The 19,179-nt window shown below is 41.0% G+C and overlaps 1 protein-coding gene across 1 annotated transcript; it reads right to left on the bottom strand.

The window, feature by feature from the left end:
* Positions 1-2,534: 2,534 nt before the first annotated feature.
* Positions 2,535-18,745, bottom strand: PRRG4 (proline rich and Gla domain 4). The gene is made up of 6 exons (XM_090034943.1): positions 18,516-18,745; positions 15,943-16,048; positions 9,476-9,639; positions 8,205-8,253; positions 6,792-6,927; positions 2,535-5,547 (listed from the first exon to the last, which is right to left on the bottom strand). Exons 1-6 carry the CDS (start codon positions 18,741-18,743, stop codon positions 5,319-5,321), a joined length of 912 nt encoding a protein of 303 aa, XP_089891069.1. The 5' UTR covers positions 18,744-18,745; the 3' UTR covers positions 2,535-5,318.
* Positions 18,746-19,179: the final 434 nt, after the last annotated feature.

The raw sequence follows: 19,179 nt of genomic DNA on the forward strand, positions 1-19,179 counted from the left end.
ATGTTAGGGACCACAGGTTTAAAATATTTTTCTGAATTCTACTTAAGTAAATTACTTCAATACAGTACTTAAAATTTTGCTCGTTCAATGTGTTCACAGGTAAATCTGAATTTAACAATATTTGATGCATGAATGCCATGTGCCCCCAGTGGCTGGGGGGACACAGTGATTGCCTAAAGGCAGTGGCGGCTTGGGCAGAGTGGCAGTGAGTGGGGAGCTTCCACAGGTGGCTGCGGTGAGTGCTGACATGTCGGTTGGCAACTACCTGCAGACACTGCTGGCAGTGGTGGCCAGCAGTGGCTGGGGACTGCCCCCGGATGCTGCTGGCGGTGTCAGTGTTGGCAGCAGTGTCAGTGGCACTTTTTACAGGGGGTACACTGCCAAGCTCAGGGAGGGTGCACATGCACCCGTGCGCATCTCCTACATGTCACCAGTTATTTGATGCTTATGGTACCTTCCCTTAGACGAGTTGAAAATATTTTACAAAAATGTAGCTAGTATGGTTTTACCCGAGCAATAAGGATATAGGCCTAAACGAACTGAGAAATCTTGACCAAGTTATTTGTTCTGCTAATAGGAGATATTGCCAAGTCAGACTGTCAGATAGGGATTTGGGAGATGTACATTTAAACCCTAACAATTGAAAGGAAATGCCAGGGAAATAATTCAAAGCAATAGGTACAGGAAATAAATAACATTATCCATTAATAATAATCTTTTGGGAACACTCAAAAGAAATATATAAACATTATTTCACAGGAAAGGGAAACTTCAGTTTACAGCTGCCAATATAACATCTTTCCTCATATTAACTTCTAAAAACTATTGATCATCCTTCACAGTGTTTAAAAAGAAAGAACACTGATATTTAATATGTATGTTGATTATACATTTAATATTAAGAGTGAGCTGGACAGTAAATTTATGTCTGTGGATTTTTTGTGGGTTGAGAAATTGCATTGTTAAATGTCAGTAATTGTTACTAAATGTTTATTTATACATATATATTGTTAAACACACATTAAATGTATATGTTGTAAAGCTGTTTAGTAATGCTATAATTAGAAATATAATTATATACAAATATTTAGCAAAAAATATTGACATTCAACTATATCATTCCTCACCCCACCAAAATCCACAGGGACATAAGTATGTTCACTGTTACACTCCTAATATTAACTGTATAAACAGCATAAGTATTCCAAAGAGCAGTTAACATTTCAGGCATGGCAACAGTTCTGAATTCATAAGTTACTATAGTTTCATGGTTTCTAGGGTTGGAAGGGACCTGAGCAGATCATCGAGTCTATAACGTACCTGTTCTATCATCCGCATGAATGCAGATCCTTTAAATGCATATACTGTACATTTCCACAAGCTGCTACTTACAATCCTCAAAGCTGAATAATGTTGAGTAATATTCTAAATGAATAATCTGTTTAAAATTCATCTTTTAAAAAGTAACTTTAGAAAAATACAGCTTTGAAAAGCTTTCCAGTTGTCCTGTATTTAGCAAGTCACTACATCACCATTGCAGACCTTAGACCTTAACACTTTTAAAAGGTACTTTCTTTTCTAATATTGTTTTCTAGTAATAGTGAAACACATGACCCAAGAGCAGCACTACCTTTCACTCATTGTGCATCAAAAGTGGCTTCATATTGAGCAGTACTACAGCAGGGTGGTCAGCCTTTGAAAATGCATCCAAGTAGTATACAAACCTTTTCTCTCTCCTTTTCTCTCCTGCAAAAAAATGTTTGGGGCACTCTGAATTCATGATGAACTTAGATCAAGGTTCATCTTCCTTTCTGAGAGCTTTTCACTTTCAAATCACAGCTTCCTATGATCTATGCACTTTTTTTTTTAAACTAATCAACAAACCCCAGATTTGCAAAAGCACTTGTATTGAGACTAGAAGCACTGCCCAGCAGAAGTGGATGGGCATCTATTAGTTGGCATACAAGTGGTGTAAATAGCATAGACTTATAGACTGGTAGCTATCATACCCCAAAGCTGTACAATATTCTTGGCATGTAAACATTGGGCATTTATACACATGCTCTGGGAGTGTTGGGCAGGGGGAAGAGGGTGGTGCTTTAATTAGAGCATCTCCCATAGCTCCTCTATTTAAAGCACCCATAGCATCACATGCATCAGCGTCCCCATGTTGAAAAACGGCAGCGGGGTATTTTAACTAAAGCTTGAATGAATCAAAGTGCCCCCGCTGCCGTTTTTCAGCATGGGAATGCCGAAACATAGAACGCTGGAGTCTTCTGGAGCATGGTAATTACCACGCTTCAGCAAACTCGATTAATCAAGTCTGCAGGTGTATAGGCACCTATTATTTTCATCTTCACTATATGAAATGAACTGCAGTTACTTTATGGATTAAAGATCAAACTGTGAATGTACAGGTAACTAATACACAGTAAAAGCTTTGCTATCTGGCATGAGTGGGGTAAGGGGGGAGGGTGCACCAGTTATCTAAAAATTCTGGTTATCTGAGAGTTATATATATGGAAGACAGTGCAATACTTGAAGTGCAAATACTTAATGTGCATGTGCATACCAGATAGACTCAGCCAAGATTCCAGTTGGTAAAGTGAGGATTTGTATTGGGGGAATATTGGAAATTCCAGTTAATAGAGTACTCTGGTTAGTAAAATGCCAGTTAACACAGCTTTTACTGGATTTATAAAGTTTTATTTTCATTTAAAAATGCACACACCAAAAAAGAAAAATCACTGCAAATTACAATTCTAACATTAAAAACTTCAAAACTCTCCCAAGGTACACTGAAATCCCATCCAATTACTCATCTGCTCAGAAAAAACCTAGAGAACGAATGTGCCTTTCATTATGAGGAGAAGGTAATGAAATGAAGAGCAAATCCCTCCCTTATGAGAAGGCAATTCAGTGCTCAAGTACTTCTATAATTATTAAGAGGCTAGAAACCAGTTAAGTTTTTAGACCAGGAGTGTCAAAGATTCAGCTCATAGGCTAGATATGACTCAAGCAGCCAAAGGACTGTTTGCAGTGTAGCAAACAGTGGCAGTGTTAACTGCCCCAGCTCTGCTGCCACCACTCATCTCATTGTTAAATTTCCATCCCTGTGGGCGGCCTGTAGAGCACAGAGCCATGTCACTTGGCCTTCAAGGCTGCCCACAGGCTAGAGATTTGATGGCAAGATGAACAGCTGTTGTCATGGCTCCAGGAGCTATGGCAATTAACACTGCTGCCACTCACCCCACCAGCAAATTTCCAGCCCAGTAGGCCAGATAACGCAGCTTCATACTCCATATCTAGCCTGCATGGAGCACCATGTTACTCATCTGGCCTGCATTTCAGATATTGACTGCTGTAGTATCACTCAAGCTGACATGTAGTCCTTACGCTACTTTGGAACCCCACTTTGAATCCAGCCCATTTCAGCCCTTATAAATTAATAGTTAATGATCTTATTAATTAATCATAATAATTAAAGTATATATAAACAGTTTTCATCCAAGAATCTTAAAACACTTTATAAATACAAGTGATAACAAAAATTAAATAACCCCCCACAAAACCTCTGTGAGGTCAGTAAGATGCTTGTATTACAGACAGAAAAGTAAGGTGCAGAAAGGTTAAGCAACTTGTTGGAAGGCAACATCAGACTCAGTCTTGAGTTTCAGTAACAAGAAAATAGTTCTCCATGAGTCTAATTCTTCATACATGCATCCAGTGGCAAAATCTGACCTTATGTAACTTCCTTAGCACCCTGTATTTCCCAAATATTACAACTCTCCTTAAAACAAACAAACAAAAAGTGATTTAGATATAAAAATCATGTAATGGCTCTGTAATCACATTTTCTATTTTCTCAACTGATTTTATTCACAATTTCTGTCAATTAAAATTAAGTTAATAGTAAATATTCTACTTTTCAGTTAAGATAGTAACTGAATACAAAATCTTAGCATTCATTTCAGATGTTCCAGGTTAAATTTTTGTTTGCTGCTGTCACACTAAAGGCCAATATTAGTTCTCTGTGTGAATATGATTGAGGAACTTTTGAACTCATGTTCTATTATCCAAAGATTTCATTTTCCTGAAGGGTTAGTGCAAAACTAAGGTCACCAATAGAAGCTGTGTAGCATTCCAGACACTACTTTGAAAAAAATTGCGTTCATTTTAAGGTCAACCAGTGACAAGTTTACTAGCAATCTGCTATGGGCTGTTTTGTGTGTAATCTAAGGAGTATCTAAGAGTTGAAGAGAGGCACAGAATTGATTTGCCTAGTGCCAAGCAATAAACAGGTGGTACACCTGAGGGGAATATAAGCAGTAGTAAAAATGAGGGTAAAAGTTCTTTAAGTAGAAAATACCTTGCATCTTGCTAATCATGGACTCTTGTGATCCAAAAATAAAATAATAATAATTACAAAAAAAAAAAAAGTCAGTAGAAAGTAAAGGCATCATTGTGGTGTTTCCATGCCACATTTGGCAGTCACCATCAAGAAGCACACTTTGTCCACTCACTTCCGCTCCACGTGGACACACACACACACACACACACGGCAATATAAGTTCCCAAAGCCAGTGCTTGATACATGCTTAGCACTAGCCTTCAGCTCTGTTGAGCATGCTTACAAACATATATTCAGTGCTACTCTGCAGCAGGCATATTACTTCAGTTCTGATTTGGCACTTGTAGACAAGGAATAAGTGAATGGGAATGTTCATGGCATTCCTGGGTGCAGCACAAAGACAGTGTAGACATGTCCTTCAGTGGCAACAGCAGTCATACTATGTAAGTTCTAAAAAGTTTAATAAAAACATTTTTTTTCCAAAACTAAATGCTAACCCTACCTCCAAATCAAGAACTAAGAATCCACTTTCTACTGCATACTTATTATATTCACAGTGGTATAACATTTGAGCAGCCAGAAAATAAGCTGTTTGTCTCTCTAAAAGACCATTTTCAACATTTAAAATATTTTTCCTTCTAAAGAAAGAAACAAACAAAAAACTGTTAATGGCATATCACTAATTTAGTGGCTTGGTCCTAAATGCAAGTGGCCAATATAAAATTTGTATCTTTATACAAAATTCAGTTCCTAGCACCAAAAACATGTACAAACAAGTAATCTTCATCACGAAACAAACTATTTCCAAAACAATAGCTTCTTTGTCTGCATGGTAATTTCACTCAGTCCTATGCTGAGGATCAGCAAGCTTTCACATTTTTGTGAACTGTTCAGCAGTGTGCAAGGTATTGCACTTTGTCAAACATATATCATCATCTTCCAAGGAAGAAAGGAAGCAGGTTTGTGCTTAGGAAGCAGGAAGTGACATGGACTTCTTAAACACCCTAAGCCCTTTTGCAGGCCCTGGGTATGGTGGTGGTGAAACATCACATCTTCCATCAACTGCCACTGCTTGTTCATAAGTTGGAAGTCCTGATTCATCTGTTCTTGGAGGAAGTGGATTTAAAGATACTTCTTCATGTCTTCTGAAGATGATAGATGAATGGCGTCTTCTACTTCTTACATAGTTGGAATATCTAAACAAAGTCAACAGTATTATAATACAGTGAGAGAAGAGGCTCATGTAGCTTTTTCTCATATAAGATTACAAGTTTTCCTTTTTACATTAAACAGGATGGGCCAAATTTTCTTTCTATAGCACAGGCTGGGAAACACAGTTAGGTGTTGGGTAGAATCCTCCAACAAAAAAAACCAAAACTGTTGCTACTTTACTGTGATAGCTGGACAGCTATCCAATTGCTCACCAGTCCTTGCCTATTTTGGATGGATAGTATGATACACACAGTCTGGTTCCTGGTCCCAGCTAAGGTAGGCTGCATTTCCGTGGCCTTGTAAAATCCCATTTTCCCCAAGATGCAGAGCTATACATGTCTGAGTAGTATAGGGCATCAATATTTATGGGAATTGAACAGGATTTCCTTCTTTCATCTGGAGAAGAGGACCCTTAAGGGCAAGGGACAGTTACATAATATAAAAATATTGTTTGGATGCAACTTGCAAAGAACTGTTACTATAAATAATGAAACTGATTACTGCTATGTAATATGTATGCTCTTTCCTTCCTTTTTGTATTAAACATTTCAGAGGAAGAATTAATGCTAGTTTCTTTCCTTGATTCTCATGAAAATTAAGTCTAAACTTCCTATACATATTTCAACTGACTTTCTTCAGTTGAAAGATGTGTACGAGAATTTGAAATTTTATAAATGAACCAAATTCAGCGCAGATTTTTTAATCTTGAAAGCTAGATTTATGGGATATTTCTGTACCTACTATAGTCTGCATATCAGAAGTAGAAATTAAGTGATCCCTTTGTGCTGTTTATAAGAACTTATAAGATATTTTTAAAGAAAGACATTAAATGAAGATCATGTATATAGTTAATTCTGACCAACTCAAATTTAATGTTTTGCTTATTGGCATACATGCAACATTTATGCGATCTTTTAGAACCATGGTTAAGGCATATTTTAGTGCTCTGTGAAACATGGGTGATATTTCTTTGTTCAAGAATAAAAAGACTGTCTTTTTGTGTCTTTTCTGATATATGAGATTAAGTCAACTCTACAGCCTTATACCAGGGTGGTATTTTCTAAAGCATTTAAGCATTGAACTAATCCTATCCATCACTGAAGTCAATAGTAAAACTGACTCCAGGGAGACTGGAGTCAGGCCAGTGCAGACTGACCATCAAATTCGAATCCTAAAATTGTTAAAAGTTTTCCTCTGGGAATAAAGAGGAATTTTTTCAAATCCTTACCCTGGTGGTTGTCTTGATTTGCATCTACTTTTGCAAAAATAGTAAAGTAATAATCCAGTTAAAACCACCAGCACTCCAGCAGCAATTAGGCCAATCAGAAGTCCAGTAACATCAATCTTCTGTAATCCCTCACCATCTGAAACAGAAATAAAACATATTAAATTTCAGTCAACTAATCCTTTAGGATTAATCAATTTTGTTGATAGTCACAACACAGTAAGATTAGTTATGGTAGTTCCTTTCTGTAAGTCTTGTCTGCTGGGTGAAGCTATTGTATCAGTCTAGTACTACTCAAAGACATTAACAAATGCCAAACCCAACATAACAAACATTATTCTTCTTTCCACAGGTTTTTTATATGTATATTATTTAGATGTGAAACAACATTTGGAAAAAATAGGAAGGAGGACAACTTATCTTTGATTAGATGACTAGAAATTCAAGGGAGGATGCTGACTTTCATTTTGTTTGTATACCACATGGCATGCTGGGCCCCAATCCAATTTTTAATACAAAATAAAAACAGAAACAGGCAGAAAAACTGCAGTTGAAGCTTTTACATGCTGTACAATAAGGCAAAAAATGGATAGTGTCACAAACATGCATTATAATCCATGTTCTAAGGGTCAACCAAGAACAGGTCTCAAATGTGCTAAACTTTGTATTTAGCTGGGAGCCAAATAATGCACTAGTGAGTGTCAGCTGATGCTGTATTTACTTACATACCACACATCCCAAAATACACTTTGTTCTGGGACAGAATGAAGAAAAATGATTTTTCAAGAACATTACTGGCCAAAGCACAGGCTCACCGCAGCTAAATGTTGGTCACTCCTCAGTGTCACTCATCCTTATACTGCAGCTCCACAGCTAGGAGTGGTTAACCTTCTTACAGCTGTTGCTGAAGCTGCAGCAGCTTTTGGCTGCTGAGCCAGAGGATAAGTGACACTGAGGAGTACACTCTGCCTCTCTTGCAGATGGCTGACCATGAGCCTAGCACAGACCCAAGCTCTGACAGCCATTCTAGCATTCCCATGCCTATATACTAGCACAGAAATCTTTTTTTTTTTTTTTTGGCAGAAGACATGCACCCCAGTTTTAGAAAATATTTTTTGGGAGGGGGAAGAGTGCATGTAGTGAGTAAGGGCTTTATTTTATACATATTTTAAAGGTCAAAGTCTTCAACTGTCTGAACCTCACCCAAGTGTATTAGACCTGCAGTAGACCTATTTTGTAATTTACAAGATATATAAAGACAATAAGCCAGGAATAAGCCTCGCTATAAATGCTGCCAGCTGCATGATTAAAGATCAAGTGACTGGACATAATGACCAGAATATCTAAAAAAGGGTTACAGTAGAAAAACCACATTAATTGCAACAAAAAAGGAAAGTTATGTAGATGATCACTTACTGATTGTTGTACTGGGATCCTTTTTTGAATATTCTTTCCAAAACGCCATCTATAAAAATAAGCATTTTTGAAAGATATAGGTTATATGCAAATTCTTAATCGTTAAGATATTAACAACATTAAAACAAAACAACAAGGCAAAAAATCATGATACAAATAGGAACAACTTCCACTAGACTCAATAGGATTTGTACCTGTACACCCCCCTGAAGCAGTCATACTGGAGCAAGCTTACAGTCCAAAGGCAAATGCCACCTATTAATATAGCAAAAAGACAAACAAAGGACACATCCAACTGTGAAATACTAAAAGGAAAATTTTTTCCTGATCCCAGTTAGTAAATAATTTACATCCCATACGAAAATGATTATAAGCACCATTTATTTCTATCCTAATTAACCTACAAAGCTTTGTCTCAATAATCCCCTGCAGTAATGAGTTCCACTAGTTAAATTATAGGATGCACATAAGAAAATAACCTTATACAGTGCATTCCTTCCTTTAGTTATACATTAAGTTACAAGTCCATAGTGTTACTAACCTAACATCCAGATTAAAACAGTCATGTAAAATTCTTTAGGAAATTCCAGGTAATGTAAACTCCTGTGGCAACACCAGGATGGAAGAGTCAGAGAGGTGAGTGTACTGCATGAGGGGTGAGCACCAGAGGCAGCTCAAATTGCAGTAGCTACAGTCCTCCAAATGACTGAATCTGACCCCTCAACTGAGTGATTAAGGCAGAACAGGGGAAGAGTTAGAAGGCTTCTTGCATCTTTCCTCCCACATGCCCTAGGTTTATTTTATTCATGAAAGCATTATCTTGTACATAAAACTCACCATTCATGAACCTGCAACATAATCACTACTCTTTTTTCAAGGTATTTTTGTCATGTCATGGCAATCAACACTTAGGACATGGCAATAGTTGGCAGTTTAAAAAAAGCACATAAAGTAGTGTGCATTTGACTGTATTTCTTCCCTCTTGGATCATTCTGAAGATATTCTGTGGCTCTGTTTAAGTTCTGTTTGTAAGTATTTGCAGAATTGGACTCTCCGATAGTAAGTTTCATGTGGCATATACCATGTATCCAAAGGTCTTTACTGCATACCTAGCACAAGAGAGCCCAATTAGGGCCTATGGATTTACTGCAATATAAATAATCTAGACAATCCCCTTTTCTCAATCTCTTGTGAACGGCTGCAACAGTTTTAAATAAAACTGTCATCTACTGATAGCCACCCAATATATTAAACAAAACAGAAACAATTACCGTTTTATCAGGATCTACAAAAAATTCTCTTGCTTCCTCGTAATTGCACAGTTCTTCAAAGCATTCTCTTTCTACATCACCAGGGGTAAATACTTCAAAATCAAATCTGTTACTTAGAAGATGTCGTTTCAGGAACAAATTGGCTTCTTTTTCTGATGTGAATACTAGTAAAATAATAAATAAATAAATAAAATCATCAAGTTAATTTAGAACAGTTAGTTTGAAGAGACTCATTCTAGTATTTTTAAAGAACTCTAGAATTTGTAGGCCCCTAGCAGACTTTACCCTTATTGCATAATTAACCTGTTAATCACATGACACATTGTAACATACCATATATTCAAGCAATTTTTGGCACCATAAAAAATGGCAAAGCTAGCCACAAGATGTTCGATTAAATGCGGAACATCCCTGTGGCTTATTTGTATGGCTCTTCATTTTGAACATGTTGGCATGTTAGCTTTGCTCTGCAGCTCTGTGTGTGATGCTGCAGAGCCAGGCGGTTAAAAGTGCCGATAGGCTTCCCCTATGCTGGCACGTTTCCTGCTTTGCTTTGCTGGCACAGAGGGACCCTTTCATCAGGATTGGGCAGGGGGCATCCTTCAGGTTTAGGATATAGCTGCCCAATACCCCACTGGGATTGGGTAGAAGGTCCTGGTTTGGTACTCGGGGCTGCTCCACTGGATGTCAATTATCCATAGGGTCGCTATGTCCCAGATTCCAGGGCTGTCCCATGATCAATCCCAACCATCAACTGATTGTGGGGATTGGGTATGGGTCAGCTCTGGGGACCCCATCTGCTGGAAGTTGTGTGATTGGAATTAAAGAAATTTTAAATCCATTCCCAAAAAAAGTAATGCATCCTGCCATGCACATCTCACATGGCAGTTTGCATGATTTTTGGGATTCAGCACAAAATTCATCAGATCTCAGTGGCACAATGATACTAACATCTGCTAAGGGCCCTGGTAACATCCTAAAAGAATTTAACTCCATTCTTGACTCTCTCATTTCACTCAACAGGAGGCTTTAAGGCCTCCTCCTGCAGTAATTTTGTTGCTACCAGAAGTGTTCTCTTTCTGCCTATACAAGATTTAAAAAAAAGCAATATAAATATTTTCTGCCCCTTACAGGTACATTTTAGATCTTTCCATAGCAACTTTGCAGAATTTGGTGCTTGGGCTAGCTGTCTGCTATGCATGTCACTACAGGTGTGGTATTAGTACTCTTAAGATAGCTGAAAGCCTTCTTCTGCATGTCAAAGACCCTGTAACATTTTGTCACATGCAACAGATACCCAAGCAGATCCAGACTGACTTAGACCCATCACCTACACTTTGCAAAAGTTGTGTTCTCTGTACTAATGGTTGTTTTCTCTAGTACTTTTTAGTAATTTACTCTTCACGTATTCTGGTATTACTGTTTCAGTCTTTGTTTTAGAACAGAGTTTCTATCAGCACACTATACAGTTCCCATTTATTCTACTTTGGGTAAAATTTCAATTTACCCTTGGATATTGTTCCTAAACCATCATAACTAGGAAGGGAAAATAATAGAGAGGCAAGGACAGACTAGGGGGGCTGCAGTGTTGCAGTTGCACTTCCTTTTGATTCCTTCTCTACCCCAACTTTAAAGCCAACTGCTTGCCAGGGGAAGGGGGGAAGGAGTGGCACTTCTATTCAGGTAGCACCGAGGGTGTCAGTCAACTTTGTGGCTCAGTATAATCTTCCTGATTCCTGCTAATGTCTCTTCATTCCATAAGTGTTTAAGACCCTCTTTCCTTTAAATGGTCTTAATGTTCCACTACTTAGATTACCAGAAATGGCTAACGGGCAACAAAACTGCAGAATGGATAACTATCTCCTCTGTTTCACAGCCCTGCAGACTGTTTTAGCTCTAGCTAAAAACCTTAACGCAGAAATGATTGACAATGAAGTATTAGAGGCACTGTCAAGACATTCAAGAAGACTAAATTTTGTTTTATAAAAATCTGAATAAGGGATGAGCATTTAACAATAATGATTACAGGACTAATAAAATGATATCTTTTTACTATTTTGATCATTTTTGCATAGTTTTTCTGTTTTTTAAACCCAATGTATAATCTGGTTAATTACTGAACATTTCAAGAAAGTTATATTTGATTTGCTTTGATCTTAAACTGAATAATATAGTAGTAGGCCCCTAAAATATTACTCAGTTGAGCTTCTAGTTTCTCCTTAACTGGAGACAAATGTGTGTCATCTTATATTCAATCTGCACTCCTCTTTTTGTAATCCTAGATCTGTCCAGGGAAAGAGGGCAGCATATTATTTTTCAGACTTTCAAATGAGTTTATAAAGGGGTTGATGCTGATGTAGTCTTCAAGATTTCTTTAGATTCTGATCATCTACTTCCCCTTTCTTTTAAACCTTTTTGCTATTTTGAGAAACTAGAAAGAGACCTCACTAAGCAAACTTATTCACTCCTCTTGTGTGCTGAAATTCCAGAACAGTTAGTGAAATTATAGCAGATGTAAAATAACTGGAATGCATTTTCTAACCAGGCATCTCCTGGGCTCAAGTTTTAGCCTGCCTTTCCCATCACTTTTTATGAAGAAAACATTTTTATCTGACAGGCTAGTCTGACTTGGCTTTCTGTGGTACAACTGACATTTTAAATCTAAATTTCAGCTCTGTGTTTTATAATACTGTTTTGCTAAGCAAGATTAGAAAATTAATAAAATTAACTCTTGAGTATGTAAAAGTAACTTACGTGTTTAAATAAAAGCAGTAATAGCATTGTTACAAACCAAATCCACTTTCTAAAAACAGAGGAGACTCAGAATAAAGTTATTCATGCACAAATTAACTCTTGTTAGATAGTTTGTTTGTATAGGTTATCACATCACTCAGGAATTTTTCCCTTAGTCCTTACTGTTGAATTTTGCCATGCAATCTCAAAATATTTTGGTTGCTGAAAATTCCAAGGGGATTACAGTATAATTCATGTATTAATTACAGTTTGCCTTTAATACCATACCTGAACACTTTGGAGGGATGGCAGATATATTATCTTAAGTAATTTTAAGAAATTCAGTTTATCAACTCTAAAAATATTCAGTCACTTAGATTTTCAACATAGAACGGACTTTATCCACAAAAAAAATAAAGGGGAAAACCACATAAGGATGAGCAATGCTGAAACAGTTTCCCCTATGTGTTCAGTTAAACCTATTTAACAAGCCTAACCTATTTAAAGACTTATTTGCCTCCATTTTCCTGAGCAGGGACCAGATCAGCCCCCACACTGGGCCCCCCTTGGGCCCAGGGGAGGCACACCTAGGCCAAGGGTCAGGGAAGATCTAGTCAGGAAACTTCTGGAGGGACTGGTTGTATTTAAATCAGCTGGCCTGGATGATCTCCACCCCAGAGTGATGAGGGAATTAGCTGAAATCATTGCAGGACCCCTGGCACAGCTTTACGAGCACTCGTGGTGCTCTGGTGTGGTGCCAGAGGACTGGAAGAGGGCCAATGTGGTTCCCATCTTCAAAAAAAGGGAGGAAGGAGGACCCGGGAAACTCTAGGCCAGTTAGTCTTACCTCAATCCTGGGTAAGCTTTTTGAGAGAATTATTCTGGCACATGTCCATGAGGGGCCACCGGGGGAGATTATGCTTAGGGGCAACCGACACGGGTTCATTAGCAGCAGGTCCTGTCAGACCAACCTGGTGGCCTTCTATGACCAGATCACCAGATCCTTAGATGCAGGGGTAGCAGTGGTCTTCCTGGACTTTCAGAAGGCCTTCGACACTGTCTCTCACCCCGTTCTCATTAAAAAAAAAACGGGGGGACTGTGGTGTCGACACCTACACAGTCAAATGGGTCGCCAACTGGCTGGAGGGCCGCACCCAGAGAGTGGTGATAGATTGATCATTTTTGCCCTGGAGGGATGTAGGTAGTGGAGTTCTGCAGGGCTTGGTCCTCAGGCCCACACTGTTCAACATCTTCATCGGTGACTTGGATAAGGGGGTAAAAAGCACCCTGTTCAAATTTGCTGATGACACTAAGATGTGGGGGAATGTGGCACATTAGAAGGGAGCAACAGGCTACAGTTGGACCTAGACAGGTTACAGGGGTGGGTGTACGAGAATAGGATGGGAGTCAACACTGACAAGTGTAAGGTGATGCATCTGGGGAGGAAGAACCAGCAGCATACCTACAGGCTGGGGAACTCCCTTCTCATCAGTGCAGAGGCAGAAAAGGATCTTGGAGTCATCAATGATGCCAAGAAGAATATGGGCAGGCAGTGTGGGGATGTAGTCAGGAAGGCCAACCGCGCCTTGTCATGCATCCACAGATGCATCTCAAACAGGTCCAAGGTGATACTTCCCCTCTATGCGACACTGGTCAGGCCACAGCTGGAGTACTGCGTCCAGTTCTGGGCGCCGCACTTCAGGAGGGATGTGGACAACATGGAGAGGGTCCAGAGGAGGGCCACTCACATGATCAGGGGACAGCAGGGCAGGCCCTACAAGGAGAGGCTACGGGACTTGAACCTGTTCAGCCTCCATAAGAGGAGGAGGAGGGGGGAATCTAGTGGCCGTTTACAAACTAGTCAGAAGGGACCACCAGGCATTGGGGAGTCCCTGTTCCCCTGAGCACTACCAGGAATGACTTGAAATAGCGGTCACAAGCTGGCAGATGGTAAATTCAGATTAGACATCAGGAGGCACTACTTCACTGTCAGGGTGTCTAGGATCTTCACCAGGTGAAGTGGTGCTGGCTCCTACCCCGGAGGTCTTTAAGACAAGGCTTGACAATCACCTTGCTGGGGTTGTTTGACCCCAGTACTCTTTCCTGCTATGGCAGGGGATCAGACTTGATGATCTGCTCAGGTCCCTTCCAACCCTACTAACTATGAAACTATACCAAGCTGTGTAAGCATATCTCAAGTATTTTCTGAAACTGAAAAAAAAGGCTTTGCCTAAGTTGTTTGGCAGTTTGTTTCACTTACCAAACAGAAATATTAAACATTTCTATTCTGAAATACAATGTAATAACTGAAACAAGATTGTTAATATGTTTTATCCAGTGACCATCTAACATAAGCTATAAAAAAAATCCTTTTAATAGGGCTGAAACCCAATATCCCCCATTTTCAGACAAGTACCTGAGGTACACCAAGCTAGAGTCTTTCACCCTCTCTCTCTGACCTAATTAATCTTTAATTCTTTTCTACTGGAATAAGAGCAGCTCTGCCCAAGAACAGCCTTTAGCCTGGCAGTTAAGGTGCTCTCTGGGAGATAAGAAATGTGGATCTGAATTCTTTCAGCCAGGGATAGGACTTAAACCCAGGTCTCTTACATCACAGGCAAGTGCTCTAACCACTGAGCTATTAAATCAAGGGAGGCTACCATAGCCACATCCTCCTGCCCTTCTCTCCCCAATTCTCTTAAATATTTAAAGAAATGGACAGGGTCAGATCCAGGGGGTGTACAGTGGTATTGTCAATTCACCATCAAGAGTTCCAATCTTGGCCGTTGGATGCACATGCATCACCATCCCTCCCTCCCCACACCTCTTTCATCATCCTGGATCTGCTACTCAACAAGAGTAGTCCATGCTTAAAAGAAGAAAGGTTTCTGCCACTCCCTGCAGGAGAAGGATCTGGGCTGTGAATGCCAAGCAAACACCTCCTGGTAATGGCAAGTAAGACACTTAACCCTAAAGAAGGTGGCATTTAGCACGCAACTCTCTACTCAGCACTTCCTTACGGGCTAGCTAAGGCAGTTCCATGTCCAGCATGCTGTTTTCTCTGGACCCCATTCTAATTTCTCCTCATGTATTACAAAGGAAGCAAGACACCCAGCTCACTGCTCTGGATTCTATGTGGGGACTTAAGCCCATTTAGGATCTCTGTGTCTCAGTTCTTGTCCCCCTACCAACTGATAAATGTTGAAATTAATGTATAGGAGCAGAGAAAATTTAGACTGAAGTGCATGCACGGTGCCAATTATAGTAATATTGAAATATAAGAGATAAATAAACATATTTTCTGAATGCCAAGTGGAGGAAAACACTTGCAAATATGAACCACTGCAGTGCTTCCTTAACAGAGCTACAGGTGTTGTTTCAAATTGACATAACTAAGAACATTTTATGTTGACATTAACAACTATCAACAGCAAGCAGCCAAAGACCTACAAGAAATGTCAGTTATCTTAATATATCAGTAGATTGAGATAAATATTTTCCAAGGTCAACTCAGATATCAACATTAACAGTATCTGACTATTAACCCTTTTAGCAAAACCATCCAGCCTAAAATTATGGGACAATAATACTGTAATTTAAACCAATGATCTAAACCCTATTTTTTTAAATGTTAACCATCATAAAAATGCACTACACAATTTTAAATTTTAAGCCCGAGATGGTTAAAACAGTTTTGTTTTAGAAAACAAATTAATTTTAGAAAAAAAATATACCTTCTTTCCCTTTATGATTCACATTCTTTAATCTTGCACAATGAGGAAATGCAAACATTATTGGCAGCTGACACAGCAGTACGAAACACATAATCATAGTCAGTATCTGTTGGATGGAAAGAGTTAATAATAGTTAGAAACTCTGAAGTGTTAGTGGTATAGTTTAAATTATTCCATAATGCAGTTATCTGACACAAGTCCCCACAAGCAACTTGGATTAGCTTTTCCCTACAAGTAGAACTCCTATCCAAACTGGTTCTACGTGTATTTAATTTTGATTGCATAATGAGTCCTACATAAGCAGTCATTAGGATTTGAACTTGGGGCCTTTAATATGGAAACACAATCTGCTTGTCTTCCAGAAGTAACTCCATTAGCTGGCAGACATGGGAGGTGATTAGTAATGCTAGATGCTGTCCTGTTTGCCAGTTTGTGGCAAGCGCACACAGAAATTTCTAACAAGGATCTCTCTACCAGAAAGACTGAAGCCTTGCGCAAGTCTTACTGATTGCTTTGATCTATACATACAGGAAGCACCTTGTCCAGTGATGAAAAAGTCATCACTTGGGCAGGAGACAGCTGCTGTTTACCAACATGCACACAGCTGCATTCATCTGTATTCAGACACTTAACTGTACTCTGCTTAGGGCACAATTGTAATGCTCTAGCCCAATGCAATTACAGTCTAAATAATTCTAGGATAAAGGCAGGGCAGCACCTTGGAGATTAACTCACTAAGACAGAGTGACTTGACAGCTTTTGTATGCGACAACCTGCTTTGTCAGATGTATGATGATACATCTGATGATGCATGCAGTTGACTAGGTGAGTTTTTGCCTTTCTGAACAAGTTAAATGCTAAGGTGCAACACTGTACTGCCTCCTGCCTGACTTGAGTGGTGCACTTCATGGACTCCCAACACCTGCCCTTTCTGTAAGCAGAGGAAGACCCTGGTGTGCACCAGGCTACAGCCCCTTCATCACATCCACTAGAACCTCCTGTTGAGGTTCTGGCTCCACTACTCCCCGCACCTTTTTGTTTACACACTCCCTATCTGCAGCCCCACCAAGTCCCAGGACCTCTTGGTCAACCTCCTCCTGGCCCTGTTTAAGTTCACTATCTATCGGACCAGGAAGGAGGCTCTGGCCAGAAGGACCCTGGGGACTGTAGGGTCATTTTCCTGTCCCTTGTCCATTCACGTCACTGGGCAAAGTTTCATGGGGCAGTGGTCACTGGCTCCTTGGACTTGCTTGAGGGCCAGTGGGCACTGTCCAGTGTGCTTTGCTTAGTGTCTCCCCTTGGTGCTCTCATTATGAACTTATGATCCTCACTCCTTCCTCTGTTTTTCTTTTATTCATCCCAAGAAATTTCATAGATTTCATAGACATTAGGGCTGGAAGGAACCTGATAAGATCATCAAGTCCAGCCCCCTGCCCAAGGGACAGGAAGTCAGCTAGGATCAAAGGATCTCATAGAGATAAGCAGCCAAATGTTTCTTAAGTGTCCAGAGTAGGTGCTTGCACCACCTCTGGGGTGAGTCTGTTCCAGGCCTTGGGGGCTCAGACAGTAAAGAAGTTTTTCCTTAAGTCTAGCCTAAAATGGTCTTGCAGGAATTTGTGACCTTAGGACCTTGGCATCCCCTGGGGTGCTCTGGTGAACAGGTGTTCCCACAGATCCTGATGCACACCCCTTATGTGCTTATAGGCTGCCACCACATTGCCCCTAAGCCTGTGCTTCTTCAAGCTGAAGAGTCCCATAGCTCACAGTCTCTCTTCATAAGGCTTGTTCTCTTGCCCTCTTATCAATCAATTGTTATATCCCTCAGGGGCCTCCTTCTTAAGGAACGCTTATAGATTTACCTGGTGGGCCTAAGCCCACACTTCCCTAGTGGCATAACAAATAAGCCTGCCTGACTTCAACAGCATGTTTCACAGCCTCCCCCAACACCTGCCCTTTCTAAGAGCAGAGGGAGACCCTAGTGCAAGCCTACCTGGAGCGTACTATACTGCAGCCCCTTCACAACCTCATTCAGAACCTCCTGCTGAGTTTCTGGCTACAAGGGATGCTTGTAGTTTGCCTTGGGCTTAGACCCAAGTTCCCTGGCACATCAAACAGGCCTGCCTGATTTTAGGCTAACGCATCTAACTCCCTTATACAAGGATGCAAGACACCGCTTCAGATTCTCTGCTTAGAAACCTTCTAAGATGCCCTTGGGAAACAGATGTGATGCTGATTAAATGGCAGGGTCCAGTTTCTGTGAGACTAACTTGAAGATCTCAAACACAGAACATATTAAAAATAAATATACCTGCTGCCCTGGGAGAGGCTAGAATACATCTCTCCGGCCCAAAGCCTGGGCCCGATTCCTTGAGGGACGCCCGGAGATGCCGCTGCCACCGACCCCTGACCAGAGCCCCAGGTGTGCTCGTGTAAGAGCTCTGCAAGGAAAGGCAGCAGCAGCCTCCCCAGTCCCCCAGCGCTGCAGCACTGCTCCCCCCGGCTGGAGCTGGACAGCAGGGAGGCAGCCGCAGCCCACGAACCAGCGCTCCCCACCTCCTCTCCCGGGGACTCACCCACCAGCTCCTGCGAGGCTGCTCAGAGACACCACCCGGCCGGGGAGCAGACTCGACTAGCGCTGCTCCCGCTTCCTCCTCCGTTTTGCTTCCTGCAGAAGGAGCGGCCGGATCACATGCTCCGCGCTGACACACCTGGGCCGCCCAGAACCAGCCCCCGTAGCCCGACGGTTCGCTCAGCCCGCAGCGCCTCGGACGGGCCCCTGGGGCGAGCCGTCGGGCTGCCATCAGTCCTGCTGGGAGGAGCTGAGGGAGCCCCTTTCGCCCCCGCCCTCACGGAGCGAAGTCCCTCCCGTCCCCTTTCGCTCGGGGATGTGCGGCTGCTGGGAGCGCAGATCTCCTCCTCTCACCCCATCCCGGTAGTGGGTAGCAGTGGAAAAACACGGGGAGGAGAAAACAGGCGGACGCCTTCTGGGACGGGACAGAGCCGAGGGACTGGGAACTTCTCCGGTTCTCCATCTCCATCACCTGGAAATTTACTGAGTCTGGGCTGGGTGGCTGCTGTGTTCAACTTCCGAGAAAAGAGAGAACTGCTCATTCTAGAGCCGTCTAGTTTAAAATCTGGGTAGAGCAAGCCCTGTCTGAGATAAGGTAGCTGAGGATGGGTTGGACTAGACGAGTTCCTGAGGTCCCTTCTAATCCTCATTTTCCCATGATTTCTAAG

The sequence above is a fragment of the Crocodylus siamensis genome, chromosome 2 (genome assembly GCF_052110815.1).
Source record: "Crocodylus siamensis isolate JL-2025a chromosome 2, ASM5211081v1, whole genome shotgun sequence".
NCBI classification, from domain to species: domain Eukaryota; kingdom Metazoa; phylum Chordata; order Crocodylia; family Crocodylidae; genus Crocodylus; species Crocodylus siamensis.

What these genes read in the sequence shown, in the direction of transcription:
- PRRG4 (XM_090034943.1), bottom strand. Translation starts at nt 18,743, where the DNA reads ATGGCAGCCCGACGGCTCGCCCCAGGGGCCCGTCCGAGGCGCTGCGGG. An exon ending in GAATCATAAAGGGAAAGAAG is followed by an intron (nt 9,640 to 15,942) that starts GTATATTTTTTT and finishes TTATTTTACTAG; the next exon opens with TATTCACATCAGAAAAAGAA. An exon ending in GGATCCCAGTACAACAATCA is followed by an intron (nt 6,928 to 8,204) that starts GTAAGTGATCAT and finishes TTTCTGTTTCAG; the next exon opens with ATGGTGAGGGATTACAGAAG.